The 21,810-nt window shown below is 36.7% G+C and overlaps 1 protein-coding gene across 1 annotated transcript in view; it reads right to left on the bottom strand.

Annotated features, from left to right (window-relative positions):
* Positions 1 to 21,810, bottom strand: part of LOC136883498 (fatty acid synthase) — a 703,772-nt gene that overhangs the window by 100,528 nt on the left and 581,434 nt on the right. Inside the window, exon 32 of the mRNA XM_067155848.2 lies at positions 12,243 to 12,437. Coding sequence (XP_067011949.2) covers positions 12,243 to 12,437 — 195 coding nt within the window. The remainder of the gene's footprint in view (positions 1 to 12,242; positions 12,438 to 21,810) is intronic.

Below are 21,810 nucleotides of genomic sequence, written 5' to 3'. Positions count from 1 at the left end.
GGCAGGCTTGAAGCTTCCACGATAAAACTTTTGTCTTGTGCTTCGTGTGTAGACGTGCAGCCCAATCTCAGTTCAGTGTGCAGTTTTTGTTGTATTTAGTACATCTATTTAACTACGGGTAGGAAAAGTGACAACAAGGGTCACTTGAAGACACCAGTAAAGAAGAAGGCTCACTGCATGTGCATGTATCTGCCTCAATGGGGAAAAACTTAATTTTTTGGGATCAGTAAAAAATAACAAGCATAAAGCTTTTTGTTCTTTATGCAGAAGGGAATTCAGCATAGCACATGGAGGGGCAAGAGATTGTTTGCAGCATGCATCAACTACAGGTAAAATAATAATTTATTATATTGGTGGATTGGTAGAATGCAACAATTATACCTAATTTTTTAGTAAAAGAATTTATGAAAGCCTGTAAGTTAAAACAAATTAGTAATATTAAGTCCTTAACTTTTGTAGGTCACAGAAACAAAGAACGAGATGCAAAGAGAAGCAGTAATATCTCCAAAATTTTAAATACTGGCAACACATGATCATTAAGTGACAAAATCATGGCTGCCAAAATAACTAGAATCTACCACACTATAAAGCATAATTTAAGCTATAACAGCATGGAATGTGGAAATAAACTATTTTAAGAAATGTTCAGTGATTCTGATGTAGCTTGTAAAGTGGCATGAGGTCGTACAAAAGCGGAATGGATAGTAAAGAAAGTGTTATCCTCAAAGAGTGTACAGGATTTAGTGAACATTCTTAGTGATCCATTATTCAGATTGCAAAACCGCAAAATGTTCCCCATTGTGATAAGATATTTTTGAACCTTTGGAAGGAGTGTAAAATAAACTTTTGAATTTCATTGAACAAGCAGACGAGACTGCAAATGGTATTATATAATCTACTTAAGTGTTCAATTCACGGCCATGAGTCTTGATAAACTATCTTTGTTTTGTGCAGATAATGTCAATGTTAAACATTAATCTGTACGGAAACTATTAAGTAATTATTTATTATTAACAAAAAAATGCGTACAATGTGCAAAATACAAAAACTATATCACATTATTCTACTCCTAGTTTTGTTGTTCACATTTGTTTTTTAGTGCAGATATTTGTGAGATATCTTTCATAGTGTTCATTGCACATTTCACACACACAATTTGCATTCGGGTGATGAAATCTCTTATTTTGGCAGAATTTGTGATGAAAACCGTGTGCTGCATATCGCATTATTATGTGTTGAAGCTTCTAATTTGCTTGTTTCCAATCACCAGCCATTATGGCGCCTGTTGAATAAAAGTTGTTCCAGATATAGCTGCGTTTTTCTATGAGAATTTGGAATGTGTTCTCATAGCCCTTAGTGTTTGGCAGGTGTATCTGCATTCTGATGTCTTCTATGAAGAAAGTTTCTTTTAGTAAGATATAGGTCAGTCTTGATGGTGCTGTCTTACCGATACCCAAGATTTATTTCATTTAACGAGCTTTAACTTTCTTTAGTGTTATCAGGTTGATAATTTTAAGTTTATCCCAGATTATATGGATCCCATAAAACTATTAAGTAATGACAATGCTAGCATATTAAAAGCAAACTGCTTCAATCACATTTTACATAATGGATGTAAACATGTCAGTCACTGGATGTGGATATTGTGTCGCCGGTGGTGGGACGTTAATAACGTGGAAAGTGTCAATTTATCAAGATGTGATCATTTAATTCTTGTCTTGTCATTATTCTAAAATTTTGTAAAATTCTGTTGCAAAAACAAAGGACCATTCAAAGAAATTTTCTAAGAGGTCAATGAAACATTTGTTTTGTGAATTTAAATGTTAATATGGTTTTCAGTACTCACAAGAAAGACATTAAGTTATATTTATTTAATCGTTGTTACCGTTGGTAGAAAGATAAATTATTTTGGTATTTGAAAATTTCCTGTAGCTGTGCTTATTGTAACTTGCAATCTGTTAAACAACCTTTTGTATCACCCTGTATTTGTCACGTGGAGGTTTCGATAACGAAATTGTTGAGTTTGGTAATCGAATCCTCTAGAACTTGTCTAAATATAGTAATCTGTTTTAACTGGTCGAATAACGACCTTCTTCATTGGCGAAAATTTTGGGTCGAATGGTAATAAGCTTCCCTGATTGGCTGTTTGCATGTTTCTCAATTTCTGGCCTTTGGCTCCCCGGTAGGAGCAGGGTCTTGGTCTGTGTCTTTGGTTTTCACACGTCCTCACAGTCGGACGCACTTCGGGTGTGGTCCCGTCAGTGGCTCCAGCCACTTGTGGGTAAGCATGTTTCCTTTTCTTGAACTTTAAATTAACATGTAAATTTCTTCGCTTTGGAGTTTACCTTACACCCTGGTTTTTGCTGTTTTGTTTTGTAATGCCTTAGCTTGTCAGCTAGGTATATCCTTTTCATTTTGGAGACAACTCTTTTATTAACATTTTCGGTTGTGTCACACAAAAATTTAATTTTCCCTCCGAGGTTGCCTCCCGTAGTCCTGTTTCGATTTAATGTACGCTGTTTGGAGTTATGCGTCTCTCACTGATGTGTATTAGGAAGACAGCAACTCTAAAGGCTTCTGCATTAGATTTTAAATTCCTTTGTCAATTTTCCTTGTAAATTAAATGTAACAGACTTTAAATCCCCTTTTCTATTTTCCTTGTAAAATTGTTGTAACAGATTTTAAATTCCCTGTTAAATTTTCCTTCTAAATTTTAATTGCAGAAGTTGATCTTATTTTCTTAAATGTAACCTTAATATTTTATCATTTGTCGCTGGACAAATTCTTGTAGAGATGAACTTGTAATATAAAGTTTTGGTTTTCTGAGGAACCATCAATAGGAACCTCGTGGTTCATTTCCCCTTTGTCATTCTTTATTGATCATGTTACCTTATTTTAAATTGCTGACGTTCTATTATGTTAATCTTTCCTTTCTGTTAGTAAATGCAGTCTGAAGGGTAAGTGCGTACACGTCTTTTTCCCTACAACGTCATGTAGATTTCATCCTTTTAGGGATCCCAGCCTGCTTTTCCCACATCCTATTTCTAGTTGTCATGTTGGTAATCCTGTTAATCCTGTAATAATGTTATAATTGGTGTCTTATCAGCTGACATCCAGTATGTTCCCTCAAGCTTATTATTTTGATACGATGTGTTCTTTAAATTGATGTTACCTACTAAAGAGGTTACATATTTAATTAATAATGTTAAAAATGTATGGTTACTTTGCATGTTCAGCCAAAAGACGAGATATATTACAGTCATTTTTTACATTTCTTGATTTAGAATGGTGTGAAATACTGAGACATGTACCCACAAGGTGACTTTCACTCACACCTCCTGTAGATAGTGTGTTATCTAATTGGGAAGCCATTATAAGTTATTTGAGAAGTGTTCAAGATTGCCCTAAGGTTATATAGAAATATTTCAATGATGATGAGCCTGATAGTAACTGATAGTAAGTGATTTGATTCTTGAGATTTATTTCACCTTTTTCTCTCATATTGGTAATATTCTCCTCCAGACTTCCAAGTTAATAGAAAATCCTGATTTAAGTATCATGGCAACTTTCAGTGCAGTAAGGGCCTGAAGCTTAAAGTGAAAATAATCATTTCTGTAGTGATTTAAAAATGGAAAGAAAATGTGATTTGGACTTGGAAGACGGTGGGAACTGTATATGTTCATGTGTTGATTTTGTATATTCATGTATTCACTTATTTATTTGTTTTTATGTCTCCTTGGTTATGTCACTTCTTCAAAATTATTTAATTATTGTGAAAAATTAGTCTTAAAAAAGTTTAAAGGTAAGATGAAATATTTATGGGACACACGGTGACACATGTGCCAGATCGGGTAGGATCCTTCCAGGAGTTTCCGGTTGCGTCAAGTTGCATCAGTTACGAGGGAGTTTGTCAGCATTTATTGCTGGGCCCTCACTGGCTATAATAAAACTATTTGTGATTGGAGAACGAAGGAAAATAAGGGACGCTGATTGGTTGTTTCACAATATCACCATTTCCGGTAGTGGAGCACTTGGCGAAAGCCAAGCTCTTCGAACCCATCTTGCAATTTTGACCGCTGAAGGGAGAGGTTGTCTTCTCCAGGTGATGGGTCTCCTTGGCCCCTCCAACAGGTGAGCACTTCGCTTTTTCATCTTTCTGGTAGTAATCTTTAAATGTAGTGTTCTGTTTAATTTCTTTTTCGCCGGAGCTTACCCGTTTTTCCTCCAGTCGCCAAATTAAAAAAAAATGACTTAGCCTTTCCGGCAAGTCACATCATATTTGTTAAGAGACAGTTCCCTTTTCTTTTGTTTTCGTAAATTGTAGTAAATGTAAAATGTTTAACTCCTTTCGGTAATAATGGTAAATCGTAATTTTTTCCTTTGGGACTGTCTCGTAAATCTGTGTCATCTTAGAGTATTCACATTTAGGACGGGCACCTTTTCTCAGAAGTGTTTTTGAGGGGGCTGCCTCCTAAATGTGCTCTGCACTAAGATCATCATCATCATCTTCCTTCCAAGTATTGGGCCATGTGACCCGTTACGGTCTTGCATTTTACTTTTTGCAAGACTTGAAAGCAATCAAATGTCCTTCCGACGGGTTGCTAGCCTGAAGGAATCTGCACTAAGATAATAATTTTAAATGTTGTGTTTTCCTTACTTCCGTGTATATTCTTTCTGACAGTATAACGTTATTTCAACTTTATTCTTTCTGACAGTATTATGCGAATTAAATATTGTGCCACTAAACTTGAACTATCTTCACTGAATTTGAACCTTCTAGGTAATTTTTCATAATTACTGTTAGAATTATTTCCCTTTTTAAGGTGTAATTTGTTTGATCACATTTGCGTGTTATTTCCATTTAAATTATTAAGTAGACTGTATATTAATTGGGAATCACCATTGATTTCGCTTTTTTCAGCATCGCCAATACCTTTCACCGCCTGGATATGGTCCCTCCGCTTTCCACTATTCCTTTCCTTAGCCATTATGTTGCTTAATTTGATCATTACTGTTTGTTGTTTTCTTGTGCAAACGTGCGCTTGTTTTTAATATCTCTGATTGCATCTAAACATTTTCAATTTGCATTAATCCTAATTATTATTATTATCATCATGTATCTTTGCGTTCATTTGTGTTTGTGTGTAACTATTTCTAATGAGAAAAAGAAAACCTGGACTAAATTCGCACAGAAACTAGAAGAGGACAAGCAAGAACAACAAGAAATTATTATATTAGGTGGTGAGAAGCAAGAAAAGCAACTATGAAGGAATAAAGACCCTAGAGAAAGAAGATGGAAACATCACTTGGAATGCCGAAGAGATAAGAGATGAGATGGAACAGTATTTTGAAAAAGTGTATAACAGTGAAAGTGTAAATATCAAGCAACAGCAGAACATGGCAAAATAAAATATTCAAAATATGGAGCCTCCTATAACATGGATGGAAGTGGAAAATGCCCTAATAAAACATGAGTAAAGCCAAGACAACAGGCGTAGACGAGGTATGTGCTGACATGATCAAGGCTGCTGGAGTGCAAGAATTGTAGCGGTTGTTCAGGGTCCTAAACACCATGTGGAAAGAAGAAAAACTACCCAAAGACTGGACTAAAGGAGTCATGATCCCTCTATTTAAGAAAGGAGACAGATAGAAACCCAGCAACTACAGAGGCATCACTCTTCTATCTCGTGGACTCAAAATAATGGAACAAATTGTGAATCATCATTGAATCACAGCTTGAAGAGGAGCAGTATGGTTTTAGGAGGAGTAGGTTAACAACAGATTGATATCTGCTGTAAGGATGATCATGGAGAAGCACTGGAAAAAAAAAAAAAAAAAGGAAAGATGTCATCTTTATTTTTCTAGATATTGAGAAGGCTTACAACAGTGTACAGAGACAAAAAATCTAGGAATGCCTTGAGAATAGATCTATACCACGTGCGAGTGGTTTGAGACTAGGCAGCGTGTACAACAAGGTAGTGCACTTCACCACTTTTATTCATCATTGTTTTTTTTTTTTTGCTAGTTGCTTTACGTCGCACCGACACAGATGGGTCTTATGGCGACGATGGGACAGGAAAAGGCTAGAAGTGGGAAGGAAGCGGCCATGACCTTAATTAAGGTACAGCCTGGTGTGAAAATGGGAAACCACGGAAAACCACTTTCAGGGCTGCCGACATTGTAATGGATGAAATAATGAAAAGAGTTAAGAAACTCAACAACAATTCTGAGTTTAAAGCTCTTTCCTTTGCAGGCAATGTGGTGATCTGGGGTGATAGTGAGGCTGAAGTACAACAGAAGCTGAATGACTGGAATGTTATATTCAAGTAATTTGGTCTCAAGATAAGCAAGTCCAAAACGACGGTGATGCCTGTTAGCCGACAGAACATCCATGCTAACATCACTCTAGATGGATCCCAGTTGGAACAAGTCCATCAGATCCACTATCTTGGCAGTGTAGTAACAACAGATAGTCGACCATCTGCAGAAATCACTAGCAGAGTACAGAATGGAGCACAGTTTTATCATCTAGTGAGAAAACTTCTTTGGGATAAACAAGTTCCATTAAGATAAAAAATTAGTATTCCACACGATAATTTTTGTACCAGTTTAGAAATCTGCATCCAAACCAACAGAAATATCAGCAAACTATAAGCAGTGAAAATGAAGTTGTTAAGAACTATGATTCAGAAAACGAGAGGGGACAAAATAAGAAACGATGAGATACGATGAGATACGATGAGATACGATGAGATACGCCATCTTGTCCAAGTGAAATCTGTGTCGAAGCCAGGCTAAAATGGTTTGGTCATCTCCAAACAATGAACACACAAAGAACAGCTAGACTGTTGTTTGAGAAGAAAATTGAAGGCAAAGGATCGATTAAAAAAAATAATTTGTTTTTACTTCGCACCGACACAGATAGATCTTATGGCGACAATGGGATAGGAAAGTCTTAGGAGCGGGAAGGAAGCGGCCATGGCCTTAATTAAGGCACAGTCCCAGCATTTACCTGGTGTGAAAATGGGAAACTATGGAAAGCCATCTTCAGGGCTGCCAACATTTGGGCTCGAACCCACTATCTCCCGGATGCAAGCTCACAGCTGCGTGCCCCTAATCGCACGGCCAACTCACCCGGTGGTAAAAGATCAAGAGGTCGGCCAAGGAAGAGATGTATCGATCAAATTAAAAAATGATCTGACTGAACGAAGTCTGGATTTGCAGCAGGTTATGGAAGAAAAACTCTACATGGACAAAAGTAAAAGGAGAGCGCTCATTCACCGCACCCGGGAAACTAGAGCTAGTTCGCGATGATGATGAAGGGCTCTCCTTGATAAATATGCTAAAGAATGAATGATAAATATTTTGGAAGTGCATCACATAAGGTTTTGAATATGTTAGATAGTAACATTAAGAAAGTGACAGAAAATAATTTCATTGAATTCTATAACACTTTGCACTCTTCCTTAAATAAGCACTTCAATATTGCATAAAATACACCTATTAATAATTTTCTTTCTCTTTGACTTAAGTTCAGTGAATTACAGGGTATTTTGAAGCATGTTTGAATTTGAGCTAAATGATGATAAAACTGGACTACGGCAGGGAGATGGGCTCTCACCACTATTATTTAATTGTGCTCTAGAAATGGTAATGAGGGAATGGTTTAGGAAATGTCCTCCAAAAATAAAGATTGGCCGAAAAATCAAAAACAAAGTGCCTGGTTTCGCTGACGATTTAGCATTATTAGCAGTTGACATAAAAGAAGCAAAAACTCAGATATCAGAACTTCAAAACATTGCAAATAAAATTTGCCTCAAAATATCATTTGAAAAAAAACCCAACAACAGAAATTATGCCCCCAAAAAACCAACACAACTAAAAAAGTTACCATAAATGGTAATATAATCAAAATAGTAATCAATTTAAATATCTTGGAGAAGTAATAACACATAACCTAAATGAAAAATCTCAATCCAAAAAGTCTCAAACCAAACAAGAACAAATAGATTAGCTAAAGCACAAAAATTATCATGGGACATCTACAAAAAGAAATGTCTATCAAGAAATGCAAAAATAAAACAATACAACACAGTTATAAAACCGGAAGCTACATATGCAGCAGAAACACTTTTCACCTGAATAAACAATCAAAGACTGACTTAAGAAAACTGAAAGGAAGTTTGGAAGAACCTGCATCAACAAAAAATACCAGAAAGATGGACAGTGGCGGATAATACCTAACAAAGTCACATACAAAGAGCTAGAACCCATTACAGATACTATGCGTAAGAGGAGACTGGGATTCTTTGGACATATCATGAGGGTGCAGGATTCAAGACTTCTGAAACAACTAGTACAACACAATCTCTTCTAAAAAAATAAGACAACAGGATGTAAATGGATCAGAGAAGTAAGAAAGAATCTGAAGGAAATAGGCCTTACAACAGACGATATCACAAATAAGATAAAATTGAATACAAACCTCAAGAATACAAACCTCTGGTTTACCCTTACATGAAACAAACCCACAACATGCACATTTTCATCTGAGGAAAGGGCACGAATATGAGAGCATCTGAAGAGGTACTGGAAAAACTGCAAAGCCCGCACAATCCCTTCAAAGAGACCTGAATGATGGACTGACTGAAGTGATCCTATGTGGTCATAGAAGAAGAAGAAGAAGAAATGTATGATGACTTCTGTAGTGTCAGTTAAATCTTGAGTTGTAAGGTTAATCTTGTTTGTAATGTTTGCCAGAAATGTGTGGCTGATTTCTGTGAATGAGAGAATAAAGGAATTAATGTGCCAAAAGTGTTGTGTTTTGTAATGAGTATTCCAGGATCCAATGCCCATATTGAAAGAGCATTTTTACAGTTCTGTTGAACTTATTAAGGATGAACTGTAAATTGTTACAAATTTCAACTTTTTTGTAGAGAGTTTTTCAAACATGTAAAAGATGATGTAAAATTTTTTAAGGAGTGCAAAGTAAATGGTAAATACGAATAGAGCTATGATCCTATGAAAGTTGTAATTATTTTGGTAAATATGAATAGAGCTATGATCCTATGAAAGTTGTAATTATTTTGGTAAATATGAATAGAGCTATGATCCTATGAAAGCTGCTGTAATTAAATATTCTATGAAAGTTGTTTTAATTAAATATCTTTAAGTACCATGTACAATGACAAATTCTCGTTAATTTTCAACCTGTTTTGTAAAGGGAGTTTCAATATTTAAAACATTTCGGGAAACACTCATTATTGGCTGCTTCTAAATTTTACAAGGTGTCAAATGCGCACCACTCTGTAAGTACTGGCATGCAGTGGCGAAAGTGGGGATAAGGCGCTGTAAAGAAACTGGTAGCTGGAGCAGATACTAAGTTTTAGCCAATGTTTCTGGAGGAATACAAAGCAAGTGGCAAGTATTAATAGGCCTAGTGCTATGATATTTATTTTAAATTTATTTTGTGTACTGTTGTATATAATGGCCTCTTAAAGGTAAAACGTGTCTATAATGCCACAATGGAACTATTTTGGCCATCATTTCCAAAATCTCCCATATTTTTAGTTTCAAAACCTGGCAACCCTAGTGTGGTATATCATTGCTGGTTAGGAATTTTCTTCGCAAATGGGGAATCTTTAGCCTTACACATTTAATCTTGGCATAGACAAGACTGATACTTAGGCCCGGTTTCTTCATCTGTATGTTCAATTTTACTTAACAAATGTTAACTAACAATTGTTATTAATTTAAAACTTTGTTTAAAAGTGCCCTGTTTCACGAAAACGTTTCCAACATTTGTCACGAAACAATTGTTAAAGACAAATTAACACATTTCAGTGAGATTTCTGAATGCCTTTGGCAGTGAGCGTCTTTTGTTTCTTTACATAAAGCGCTCCTAGTGGTGTGTTGAAGTAGTATATTGTCACACAGACACATGGTTGACATTATTATAGGTTATGGTTAGCGGAGGCCGATAAGACGTAAACATGTCAAGTAAGAGGCAACAAAAGCGTTATGATGAATGCGAGTTTTTATTTCATTTAATTTTAATTTAAAATTTCACCGAGCTCAATGTACCTGTGGGGAGACACTCAACGGTAACTCGTGTATAAGGGTTTAAGTCAACACACTTTCGTTTAAAAAAAAAAGGTCAGATGTCATTACACAGAATCCGCTTCAGACCAAGAGGAGGTGGTAGAGCACTAAAAGGCAAACAAATTTTACTTAAACATATCAGGTCCACAACCTAATAACTTCTGAAAAATTGATGAATCCCCGATTCCAATGCAAGGCATATATACTTGGGAGTTACATCAAAGTGGAACGGAGTGGTGGCCAAGTGGTCACCGTACTTGTCTGCGAACCTTGTAGACGTGAATTCGAGTCTCGTCGCAGCTACGATTTTTGAACAAAATAAATTAATATGTCTGCCTCTGTGGTGTAGTGGTTAGTGTGATTAGCTGCCACCCCTGGAGGCCCGGGGTCGATTCCCGGCTCTGCCATCCCGGAAGTGGTTTTCTGTGGTTTCCCACTTCTCCTAACTTAACGCCACGGCCGCTTCCTTCCCTCTGCCTTGTCTATCCCTTCCAATCTTCCCATTCCCCAGCAAGGCCCCTGTCCAGCATAGCAGGTGAGGCCGCCTGGGCGAGGTACTGGTCATCCTCTCCAGTTGTATCCCCGACCCAGGGTCTAAAGTTCCAGGACACTGGAGGGTAAACAGAAGAGGAAGAAGAAGAAGAATACGACGATTAAATTAATATTTGAGAGAACGTTAATATAAAAATTGGAATAAAAATGTTACGGAAATTGCAGGACAGTTTATTTTCTTTTCTTTCTTTCTTAATCTGTTTATTGTCCAAGGTTGGCTTTTCCTTTGGACTTAGCTAGAGATCCCACCTCTACCGCCTCAAGGGCGACCTGCCAGGAATTGAACCCAGGACCCCTGTGGCCAAAGGCAAGCATGCTAACCATTTAGTTATGGAGCCGGACATTTAGCGTTGTAATAAACAAGGACAAGGAATTTATGAGATATTATTAATGTCTGCTTTAATTATGACTTACACCACTATAATTCTCAATGTGTCGATTACTTTTGAATTATACTTCTGGTATTATTTCATGATAGTCATTTCATTTGGTTATTTCATATTGAATGCGAAAAACTTTACACTAGGATCACTAAACGTTCTGAATTATAGCAGTTCATGACATAACAGTGTCATTTAACATGACCAGGACGTTCCATATTGCCTCTATATCTAAATTATGTGTTACAATATACTATTATACAGACAAATAACAAATCTTTCCATGAATCAACACCACAGTTGTGCGTTAGTTAAATCAGCATGGACTGGTTGCTACCTCACTGTTTCACCACCTTTAGCTCTAGCAATCACTTGCATGCTCTCCATTACAAGACGATCAATGTATAAGATGTACTATTGCCCAATATTGACATATGCAGCAGAGACCTGGGCATTGACAAAAAGACAGGAGAATGAAATCCAGGCAAGTGAAATGACTTTTTTAAGTATGATAAGAAAGACAAGAAATGAGGATGTCAGAAATGAAATTGGAGTAGATGTAGAGAGATCATTCTCCACATTGAAGCTAGTTTTAACAGATAAACGCCACAGATTTGAACCAGAAAACCTGGAGAAGACTGTTGTAGTGTACTGCAAAGCAAATTATGGACAGGAAAAGTAGGGTGTGCAGTGTAAAATGAAAAAAGGAATGTGTATTTAAGTGTGTTTCTTCATGTTTGTGTTTTTTTCTTTCCAAGGGGTTTCTTGAAACCTTACTAACTGATTAATCATGTGTATTAATTAACACACTTCGTCTTATCTAGGAGATGTGTACATATGTTTTAACAGTGAACACTGATAAATTGATACGTCTCACAAGCAATGCACACATTGTTTATACTAGAGGAACAGCCACAGCTGTAAACAGTGCGATTATTATTTTTTTCATTCTGTTATTTATTCATGACCATGATTTTATGTATTGGTGTGGGTGAATCACGTGTGTCTAGTAAAGGAATGTTTAGTTTGCATTTCATATACGTGTTTAATAGCATGGAAATAAGTGCATTCTTAATTGCATATTTCACTACTCTTTGCAGCATAGTTATAGCACGCTTATACTGGTGATTTATACAGCATATAAATCCGATGTCCAGTCATGAAATATGGTAAAACATAATGAAGTGATGAACAAGATAGGATACTTACCATCTCTGACTTCCTCAGTTCTTGTACTTCCAAGGTTTTCCAGCTGTTGGACGGTGAGTTCTCTGATCTCGACAGGGGTAAGGAAGACTTCAAACTCCTGTTCCAGCACTTGTTTGATCTCTACTCCTGTCATAGAGTCCATTCCCAATTCTCCCAGTGGTGTGTTGGGACGGATTTTGGATATGTCGTGCATACCTAAAATATAAGGAGGTAACAGTGATTTATGTTATTAGGTCAAGAGCTGAGAGAGAGAAGGAAGAAAGAAATGTAATACTGAGGCCATAAATGGAAGCAATCAGAATTAATAACAAACTGATACTCCTTGAAAAATTTCTACAGCTCCCTCCATGGATCAGTGATAGAGTGTTGACCTCCAGTTTTCAAGATCTGTTTTCGAACTCCGCAGAGGCAATCAGATTTTTGAAAGACATAAAGAAATTATTTTGATACTCCGTCATACAGTGTGGCAAGTAAAAATCACAGGTGTTAATAGAACAAAATTAATTAAAACCCAGCCATACATAGACCATCCAACAAAGACCCGCTTCTCTGCCATCTGGGAGAGTAAAATTAATGTAGAAATTGACACACAGACAGCCTAAATGGCATCACATCAAAAAGGCTGCATGTGGTAGCTAAGGCTATATTTATTTACATATTTTACACCCACACTGGAAGATTTATATCACTCCATATACATCTAAGTATTCAAAGAATTAACTGGGAATTTAGCTTTCATCATCTTCCCCCTCTCCCAAACCTTCTTCATTCTTTCCAATCTGGCTGCCCTTCTTCATCAGATATGACTATTGCGTTCGTTGCAAAGTTTTTAGTTTAAGTCTTATATGTTTGTTCTTCAAAAGCCTTTTCTCTTCTCTATTTTCAGTTTGTTGCAGTGTAAATATATTCAACTCTAAATCATCAACTTCTTTGAACCAATTATTTTTTCTTTTTCTTTTCCAAAAGTAGTTAAATAGTTGTTTCAGTAGCCTGGTTTCATCTAATCTTAATATATGACAGAAAAAGGCAATTCTCCTTTTTCTCATTGTGTCTATTATTGACTCACTTTCCCGTTATACCACTGCATTAGGCAACTATCTCCAGTGTCCATCTACCTGGTGCTTTTTATTAATGATTGTTCTGATAATCCTTCTGTCAACCTTTTAATAATATATTTATTGCAGCTAATTGCCATATACAAAGAATAAACAAAATCATTCAATGCAGAACTTAATTAGAGGAATTTTCCTTCCTTCACACCTTAATATGTGATAGCAATCACATTGCTTCCCGCACAAAGCACACATGCATCTCTCATTTGGCGAGTGATACTTCGTCGTGGAGCATAGTTTGAAGTGAAAACCATGCAGCCTTATTGATACATGCCGTAACTCGTAGTTGGCTTCCTTCCATTTGTCACTCATCATCGCTTCCGTACTGTAGAAGTCCAACCAAATTTCCGATTTCTTTCTCTGATGTTCGAGAAATAAACTTTGGTACGCTGGAGTTGATGGGAGAGAGAATTTGTCCCGTATTTCCTCCAAAAACATCATTTCCCTAGTTAGCTCATACACCAGTCTCGAAAAGGTGAATTTCGATAAACATAGGGCTCTCTTTAAAAATGTTGCTTTTATCTTCTCCACATCTTACTGACAGATGCTGCCAGATACTGGAGATGCCGTAGGTTATTACAGGTGCTATTTTCACTCTGAATAACTTCAACGCTGTCTGAAGGGACATTTTATACAAATATTTGATGTCATTAATAGCTACCACTGCTGCTGTTAATCTTTGATATGCGCTGTGAAATTGGTTCCTTGTATATGCAGTGTTATTCTGAGGTATTTAAATTTATTCACACTGATTAATGGTTCTCCATCCATATATATCACATCACTTGCTGCATGTCTGCCTCCTTTCCTAAAGGTCATAGTCATGGTTTTACTTCTGTTAACATAAAGGTCATTTGTTTTAGCCCACTCTACGAGTCGATCAAATGCCAACTGCAGAGCAGGTATTGATCTGGACACTAAAACCATGTCATCTGCGTACATATAAATGTTCGTACCTTCTGTCTTCGTTGCCTGAATGACATCATTTGTTGCGAGGTTAAAAAGGAGAGGGCTTAAAGGATCACCCTGTAGTACACCTGTAGTCTGGTCTATTGGATCGGATATTGTGATCGAATTGTCTATTTGCACCTCATTCTTTGCCAGGATGTTTTTTACTAATTGCAATAATGGATTATTTTTTCCTATGAGATCCTCAATCTTTGATATGACCTGTGCTCGACTAATTGTATCAAAGGCTTTCGAATAATCCACGAATATAACATGCAGCTTTCCCTTCTTTAATCTAAAGGCTTCATGAATATCATTCTGAAGGCATTCTATAGCCTGTATTGTGGACCGGTTTTTCCTATATCCAAATTGCTCTTCTGGGAGATACTGATCTATTAAAGCATTCAGCCTTTGCGTTAACAATTTAGTCAATATCTTCAGTAATGTGCATTCTAGTGCTACTCCTCGATATGAATTAGGGTCGCTTAAGGCTCCCTTCCCTTTATAAAGGGTCTTTATCGTTGAAGTCTGCCATCGATCTGGTATTCTTCCCTGTTTAACACATTCGTTGAATAGGTTAGTAAGGGGTTCAAAGAGAACAGGAGCCAAACTCTTCAAATGTTCATTATAGATCATGTCTGGCCCATGAGCTTTGTTATTTTTCAAATTTAAGAGTACCTCCTGTATCTCCTGTGCGCTGAACATATCTATTGGTCCGTCAATTTCCGTGTTATCGTTGATTATGAGTGGTCTCATGTCCTTAAATGTCAAAACCTGTGTGTAATGAGCCGTCCACGTGCCCATGGGAATATTCCGAGGGAATGTTGGTCGTTTCGGCTTGATAACCATGTAAGGGTTGTTTTCTGCCTCTTCTATCTGTCTTAGTGCTGTCTCTTCATAGTATTTCGCTTTAGTTTCCCTTATTAGCTTTTTGTATTCCCTTCTTTACCAGGCGTACATTATTAGTGCTTCTTCTTCTAATGTGACTGCAGCAGTATGGAGGAGTTTGATTGTTTCATATCTAGCCTGGTAACAGGACCCGTTGAACCATGGTTTTGCTGTTTTCTCACTTTGACTATATCTTATAGCGGAATTTAGGATAATGTTTTGTAGTTTCGATACTGCACTATCAATATCACCATCTTGGACATGTAGGGACACCATATCTATTAGTGCATTAGACTCTGATATTACCTGCATGTTGATTTTCCTTGATACTTCCATTGTTTTAGTGATGACTCTGGTTCTCTCTCGCAGCATCAGTTTTGTTGCCACTGGTAAGTGCTTCCTGGTTGCTGTGCGTAGAACTGTCTAGGAAATCATTTCGACGTCCTTCATATTGGAAAATAACAAATCTATAGTGCTACCTCCATTATGGCATATATATGTCTTTTCACTTGGTTCGTTAATAAGGCTCAAACCTTCTGTCTTGAGTATTCGAGAAATACCTCTGTTTTAGAGTTGCGAATATCTATCCTGCAACTCAGGTCTCCCGTGAGTATTACTAGATCCTGCGGTTGTATTCTATAAAGCCCAGCACTAATAATATCCACAATGTCTTCTGCCTTGTATCGTGGTGGGAAGTATACGCCTATCACTGTGCATAGTTTTGTTTTGACTATTATCATCTCCGGTACTTCGTACAGCAATTTAAAGGGGGCCATTTTGGGTTTGAGAAGGCATGAGATTCCTCCCACTGGTCTACCCGTTTGTCCTTGAGTGGCAAAAATATGCATCGTTTAAAAAGTAGGAATATTCCACTCTCTAGTTAGAAAAGTTTCTGTTAAAATGATCAAATCAAAGTCTGCTAAATCATCGTTTGGTAACATATTGAATGCATTTACTGCACCTTCAGCGTTCCATATCATCACTTTCAATGTGTTACTTTCCTTCCTATAGCCGTATGCTTTCTCTTTGGTGTCCTCGAAAAAGAAATCGTCTTGCTAAGACACCTTTCGGCCAGAAGTGTGGTTGTTCTACTAACTCTCTCAGTTCAAACGGTATTCCTACTCTGAATGACTTATTGTTACCGACTGCTTTTAGCTGAGCACATTCAATCTTCCCGGCAATACCATTATCTTTTAGGTATGCTACAAGATCTGCATCTTTGACCGTTTTGTGTATTCGGCCGACATATAACCAAGCTGATTTATCTCCTGCTCTTAGTTTATTGTTTTCAGGTGTCCTATTTCCAATGATAAATTGTGATTTCATGTATTTCTTTTTATTTACTATTCTCCACTGAAGGTGCTCTTCATCGCTATCTGTATCTTGTTGTCCAATATGCATATCGGGTAATATTTCGTGATCCTTCTGTTTTGGATCTGTTCTGTCTCTATGATGGGTATGTTCTCCCATATGGACGATTCCTTTCCCCCATTGGGGTAAACCTTTGCTTCGGGTTGTGTTGCTGGTTGGATTTCCTGCCAGTGATGTTTTCCTTGACTAGCCACTTCTCTGAAGCTCTATGTGGAATTGGTTGGGCCGGTCGAGCCTGTTGGTTCCTCGCTATGTTGTTCGAGATTTCTTCCCCTATGTTTCGTTTTATTGGTATCCGGAGTTGTTATATCACCTATACCTACTGTAGGGGATCTAGTATGTTGTCCGGCGACGGTTGGTCAAATATCTGCTAATTGTTTCTTTGTTTCTACCACCATTTCCTTTATCATCTTTTTGTTGGTATCCGGAGTTATTATGTCTCCTATACCTACTGAGGGGATTCTGGTATGTTGTCCGGCGATGGTTTTTCTGATATCTGCTAATTCCTTCTTTGTTTCTTCCACCGTTTCCTTGATCATCTTCGGGATGCGATCAGACAGATACTGCACCCTTGAAAATTGGTTATTTTTGTATGGGAAGAATATTTTATTACTTGGGTGGAACAACGATTAAAATTATCATCCAGCAAGGTGAGTTCAACTCTGCACTATCTGCTAGCCAGCAGGAAAACAGGTTTTCCCCGTGCCGTGTGTGCGAGTCTGGTTTTTTTTTTTTGCCTTGTTGAAGACATCAGAAGGGTGGCACGTGGACAGGAACCCGACCAGATTAAAAGCGATCAATACTTTGAGATTTTGACGTCATGATATTTAACCAATTGGACCGCAAGGTTAGCCTGATCGCAAAATCTCAGCCAATCAAAATTAATTAACAAACACACCTACGTCTTGAAGAAATAAATACCCATGTACTTGGGGAAATCTTTCTCTTTGCTCATTTGCATTCGCTCAGTGCTCATTTGCATTCTGTTCTGCTCAGTTACTCAGTTGTCTACGGGAATAATTGTTCGAGCACATGTGCTATTGGAAACGACGTATCCGACGTGGAACATTTCCAGCATTTATTTGATGGGAAAGACGATAAATTTTCTGCTTCTGAGGAAATTTTACGACATAGAAATATCGGAAACGCCGCAGTTCAGATTTCTTTAACTTTATAAATCTGAAGAAAAATTTTAAAGTATGTAAAGACTGTGCCATCTTGAAGAATCGAGTGTGTGTTGAGTACTTTTTCTAAGTCAGATCTTTTAGTTTCAGCTTTCACCAGAAGACGCAAGATCCCCAGCAATCATGAAATAGTTCGGAAGAATGGAACTTCAGCATTACGACGGAGTTTGTAATTGTCCTAAGTCCTCGCCTGCTGCAGCCATGTATCATTAAAATGTGAGGCATAATTCAGCCCGGGAGAGAATAACATCGGAGATGGATTTTGGTTAAATATTCACTGATCATCAATCGAGTCCAGAAGCCAAGTCTACTACAGCTAAGATTTTAAATTATACTTTTCTCTATTTTCTGTTGTAATAATTATGTAGACGTAGTCCTTGCTTGAATATTTGAAATAATTTCTAATAGTCTTTGTAGTTAGGAATTTCACTCTTCTTTCACTGGTGTTGGTAGATTTGATGTGTGTGAGAGTGTATTTGGGACCTATAATTTGTTCTATTTGAGTGAGTGCTTCGTGACATGTTCTCACTGTCCCATGATAAGTCTAGAAGTGTTAAAAATATTTGACCCACGCGATAATAATTATTAATTTATAAATTAATGATGGAATGATTTTTGAATTATTTGGGACAGAATATCGACGTGTTCTGTGAATTTAGGATTTTTCCTTGATGTTTTGTGGTTTACCATAGATTCGAAATAGAATAGAGTCATCTATGATTTCATTAAACCATAGCCTGCGATGACGCGACCGCGCGCGTATAATAATAATAATAATAATAATAATAATAATAATAATAATAATAATTGACATTATTACGGTCTAATAGAATGTTTAAAGGTCATGAGTGTAATTATTGCTGTGCTTATAAGTGATTAATGTGTGCTATATTGAAGTAGATGTTGGCCTGGAATATTGGCCGTGGCTTGGATGTCCACAAATTTTGCATTTACTGTTATTGGTATTTTTGAGACTTGTAAATGGATCTTAAGATAGGATTTTATTTGTGTGTCCATTACATGAGTCAGTTAAGGAAGAGAGTGTGTCTTTGAACATAATTTCTTCTTATGCAGCACATGTTGATCAATAATTTGTGATAATAAGAGATTAAAAATAACGCAGTCGTGACTCATAGACCGTATGCGCGAATGTTTATTTATCTGTGACTGTAGGCAGTTCTATGGAATTTTTAGTGACGATTTCTACTGTAAAATTATCCTGGAACATCGTTGTGGAATTTATTTCAATGGAAAAGTGATAATCCTATCACAATCACACGTCAGACGATCGAGATGGTAGCCCTTGTCTGATGTTGTCATCGAGAGAAGCTCTCATATTTCAAATAAAATTCAAAACTAAAAATCAAGAGATAGGATTCGATAAATTTGTTTAATAATATTACCGTGGACCAAAGCTTGAATGTGAGATGGATGAATGACTGATTTTACTTGTAATTGTGATTTCCATGGTTATATTTCGTCATGTTATGTGTACGCTGAGCGCGTAAAGTCTCGATTTTTTTGTTGTTTTGTGGCGAGCATATTTGGCTCAATTATGAATCTTTAAGTGATTTTATGACGGAATAAGATAGATTAGGATCTTTGCTTCGAGGAAAAATACTTAAGCAAGGATCGCGTCAATGAACTAAGCTCACAAAATGTAAAATGTTTAACGCTACAATGCGAGAAATTTAAGTCTTTATTGTGAGTTGTGCACAACACTAGGACAATTGACATAAAAATAAGAATTAAATGAGTTGGATATTGGATTTCAAAATAATTTTATTATATAATTTGAAGCTTAAATAATTAATTGAAATAATATTTAATTAATAGAAATGAGTTATTGGATTTTTCGTGTAAGGTAGAATTTTGACTCACGGTTAAATGAATCGCAGAGTATTGTCAATTTAAATTATAATTCAAAAAGAAAGATATAATTCAGAATTTTGATATTTTGAGATAGGATTTTCTCAAATAATAATTTATTTAATTTTTTAGGACGATTTATTAAGACTTAATTTCGTATTTTTACAGAATGAAATTTTATGGAGAACTGCGGGTGCATCCCAGCAGGGAAGAGATAAATAATTTATTTCAAGATTTTGGAAAATATTTATTGAATCTGGAAAGTGCTAATATTTTATTTAATAAATGTTAAAACCCATTTCTTTTTAGTGTTTTCATTTGTCGTCAGTCCTTAGATTGTCCCTGTCCCCTATAATTTAGCGTCGCCTGTAAGCGAACGTTCCGCCTCTGGGAACTTTTGCTTACCGGCTGAGCCGCCCGGCAAAACGGGGGCAGGTAGTACAAATTTGGCGCCCAACGTGGGGCCCGAATTTTATCAGCGACGCCAATCTAAGGACTCGATCTTGTAGTCCAAAATTTGGACATAAGCAAGATGCGGCGACAATAGGATTTTGGGTTATTTGATAACATTTATTAGCCCAGATCTCTGTGGCAGAGAGCACTTTAGTTAAAGTTAGGAAGGGCCATGTTGAATACTTGAAACAAAATCTTGGAGATTAGGAAAATTTCATTTTTTTATGCGACTGCATTTGCGCAACATTTTGGATTTTAATAGTTAAATATTATTGAAATGATATACAAATCTTCCCCTAAGGAGGTGAGCTTAATTCATTAGTAGACGTGGAACTGGACTCTGGTTTATACTCTGATATTATTCTCCCCGAGGTCTGAACTGCCGTTTCTTTGAAAAGTTTATTATTATGGATGAATGGCGTGCATTTTTGGAGAATGCGTTAGGAAATTTGAAAGATAGCTTGAAGCAGGACTTAAGTGAAAATAGTGCTAAATTAAAACAGGAGTTGAGTGCTGAATTTAGTGAAAATCAGGAGCGATTAAAACAGGATCTTAATGAAAATCAGGAGCGATTGAAACAGGATCTAAGTGAAAATAATGAAAAACTGAAATTAGAACTGAACGAGGGACAGGATAAATTTAAATCCGATCTTAAAAGTGCATTGGAAGAAATACAGAATAGGACGGACGAAAACATTAATAAACTGCACATGGATGTGAAATTATTTAATGGAAAAATAGCATCCATTCAAAGTGAACTTGTAGCAGTTAAACAGAACTTCTCAGACTTTAAAGGTGAAATACAGGCGGGTTTTACAAGTTCGTTAGCTGATATGTCGAACGAAGTTAGTGAGAGACTCGCTAAAGTCCAGACAGACGTACTACAAGGGCTTGTAAAATACAAAAATGAGGTGGAGAAAAACTTTCAGAATATTGAGGAGAAAATTGTGGACAATGCAGAGGACCTTACAGCGACTAAGGCAGCATGGAGTAAAAAGTTTACCGGCCTTTACGAAACTTTGAAACAAGTGGAAAAGGGAGTCATAGCAGAAATAAAAGTTTCCCAAGTAACCACGTCAGAAAGGCTAGAATATTTCTACGAGACTATCGAAGAGACACAGACAGGTCTCAAAGAAATAAAAACGGAAATGGACAAGGAAATTAGCGAAGTAAAAGCTGCGTCCGAAGCATCGAAGCGTGAACTTCAGGACGGAATTAAGGAGCTTGTTGAAGAGCTTAAGATAATTAAACTTCAGGGCGAGAGTCATAATATTGTCACTTCAACATTATTGGAAAGGCAAGGTCAATTGGAGAAGCGGATGTCTGGTGAAGTCCCGTCTTCAACTCCAAAAGTAGATAATAGGATGGACATGGCTAATCCCATAAATAACACCAATCCTTACATAAATCAGGACAGTAGTGGGATAAATTCAGCAAATGTTTCAGGTCAGACTCAAATTGTTAATATTATTAAACTTCATGAGGAACAGCCAAAGAAGTTCAATAATGTTAAAGGCGTTACTCCTAAAAGCTTCATTCGTGAACTTCAGGAATACTTTAGAGATAATAAGATACCTCCTGAACGCCAACTAAGGGTGACTGAACGCTATTTGGAGAATTCAGTATTAACATGGTATGAAGCGTTCAAGTATTCATTTGAAGATTTTGAAGGGTTTAAGAAAGCATTTCTGGAGAGATATTGGAATAGTGACCTACAGCATAATTTGAAAACAGAACTCTACG

The sequence above is a fragment of the Anabrus simplex genome, chromosome 11, assembly GCF_040414725.1.
Source record: "Anabrus simplex isolate iqAnaSimp1 chromosome 11, ASM4041472v1, whole genome shotgun sequence".
NCBI classification, from domain to species: domain Eukaryota; kingdom Metazoa; phylum Arthropoda; class Insecta; order Orthoptera; family Tettigoniidae; genus Anabrus; species Anabrus simplex.
Note: the sequence above shows the minus strand (reverse complement) of the source record. Positions and strands in the feature narration are given on the sequence as shown.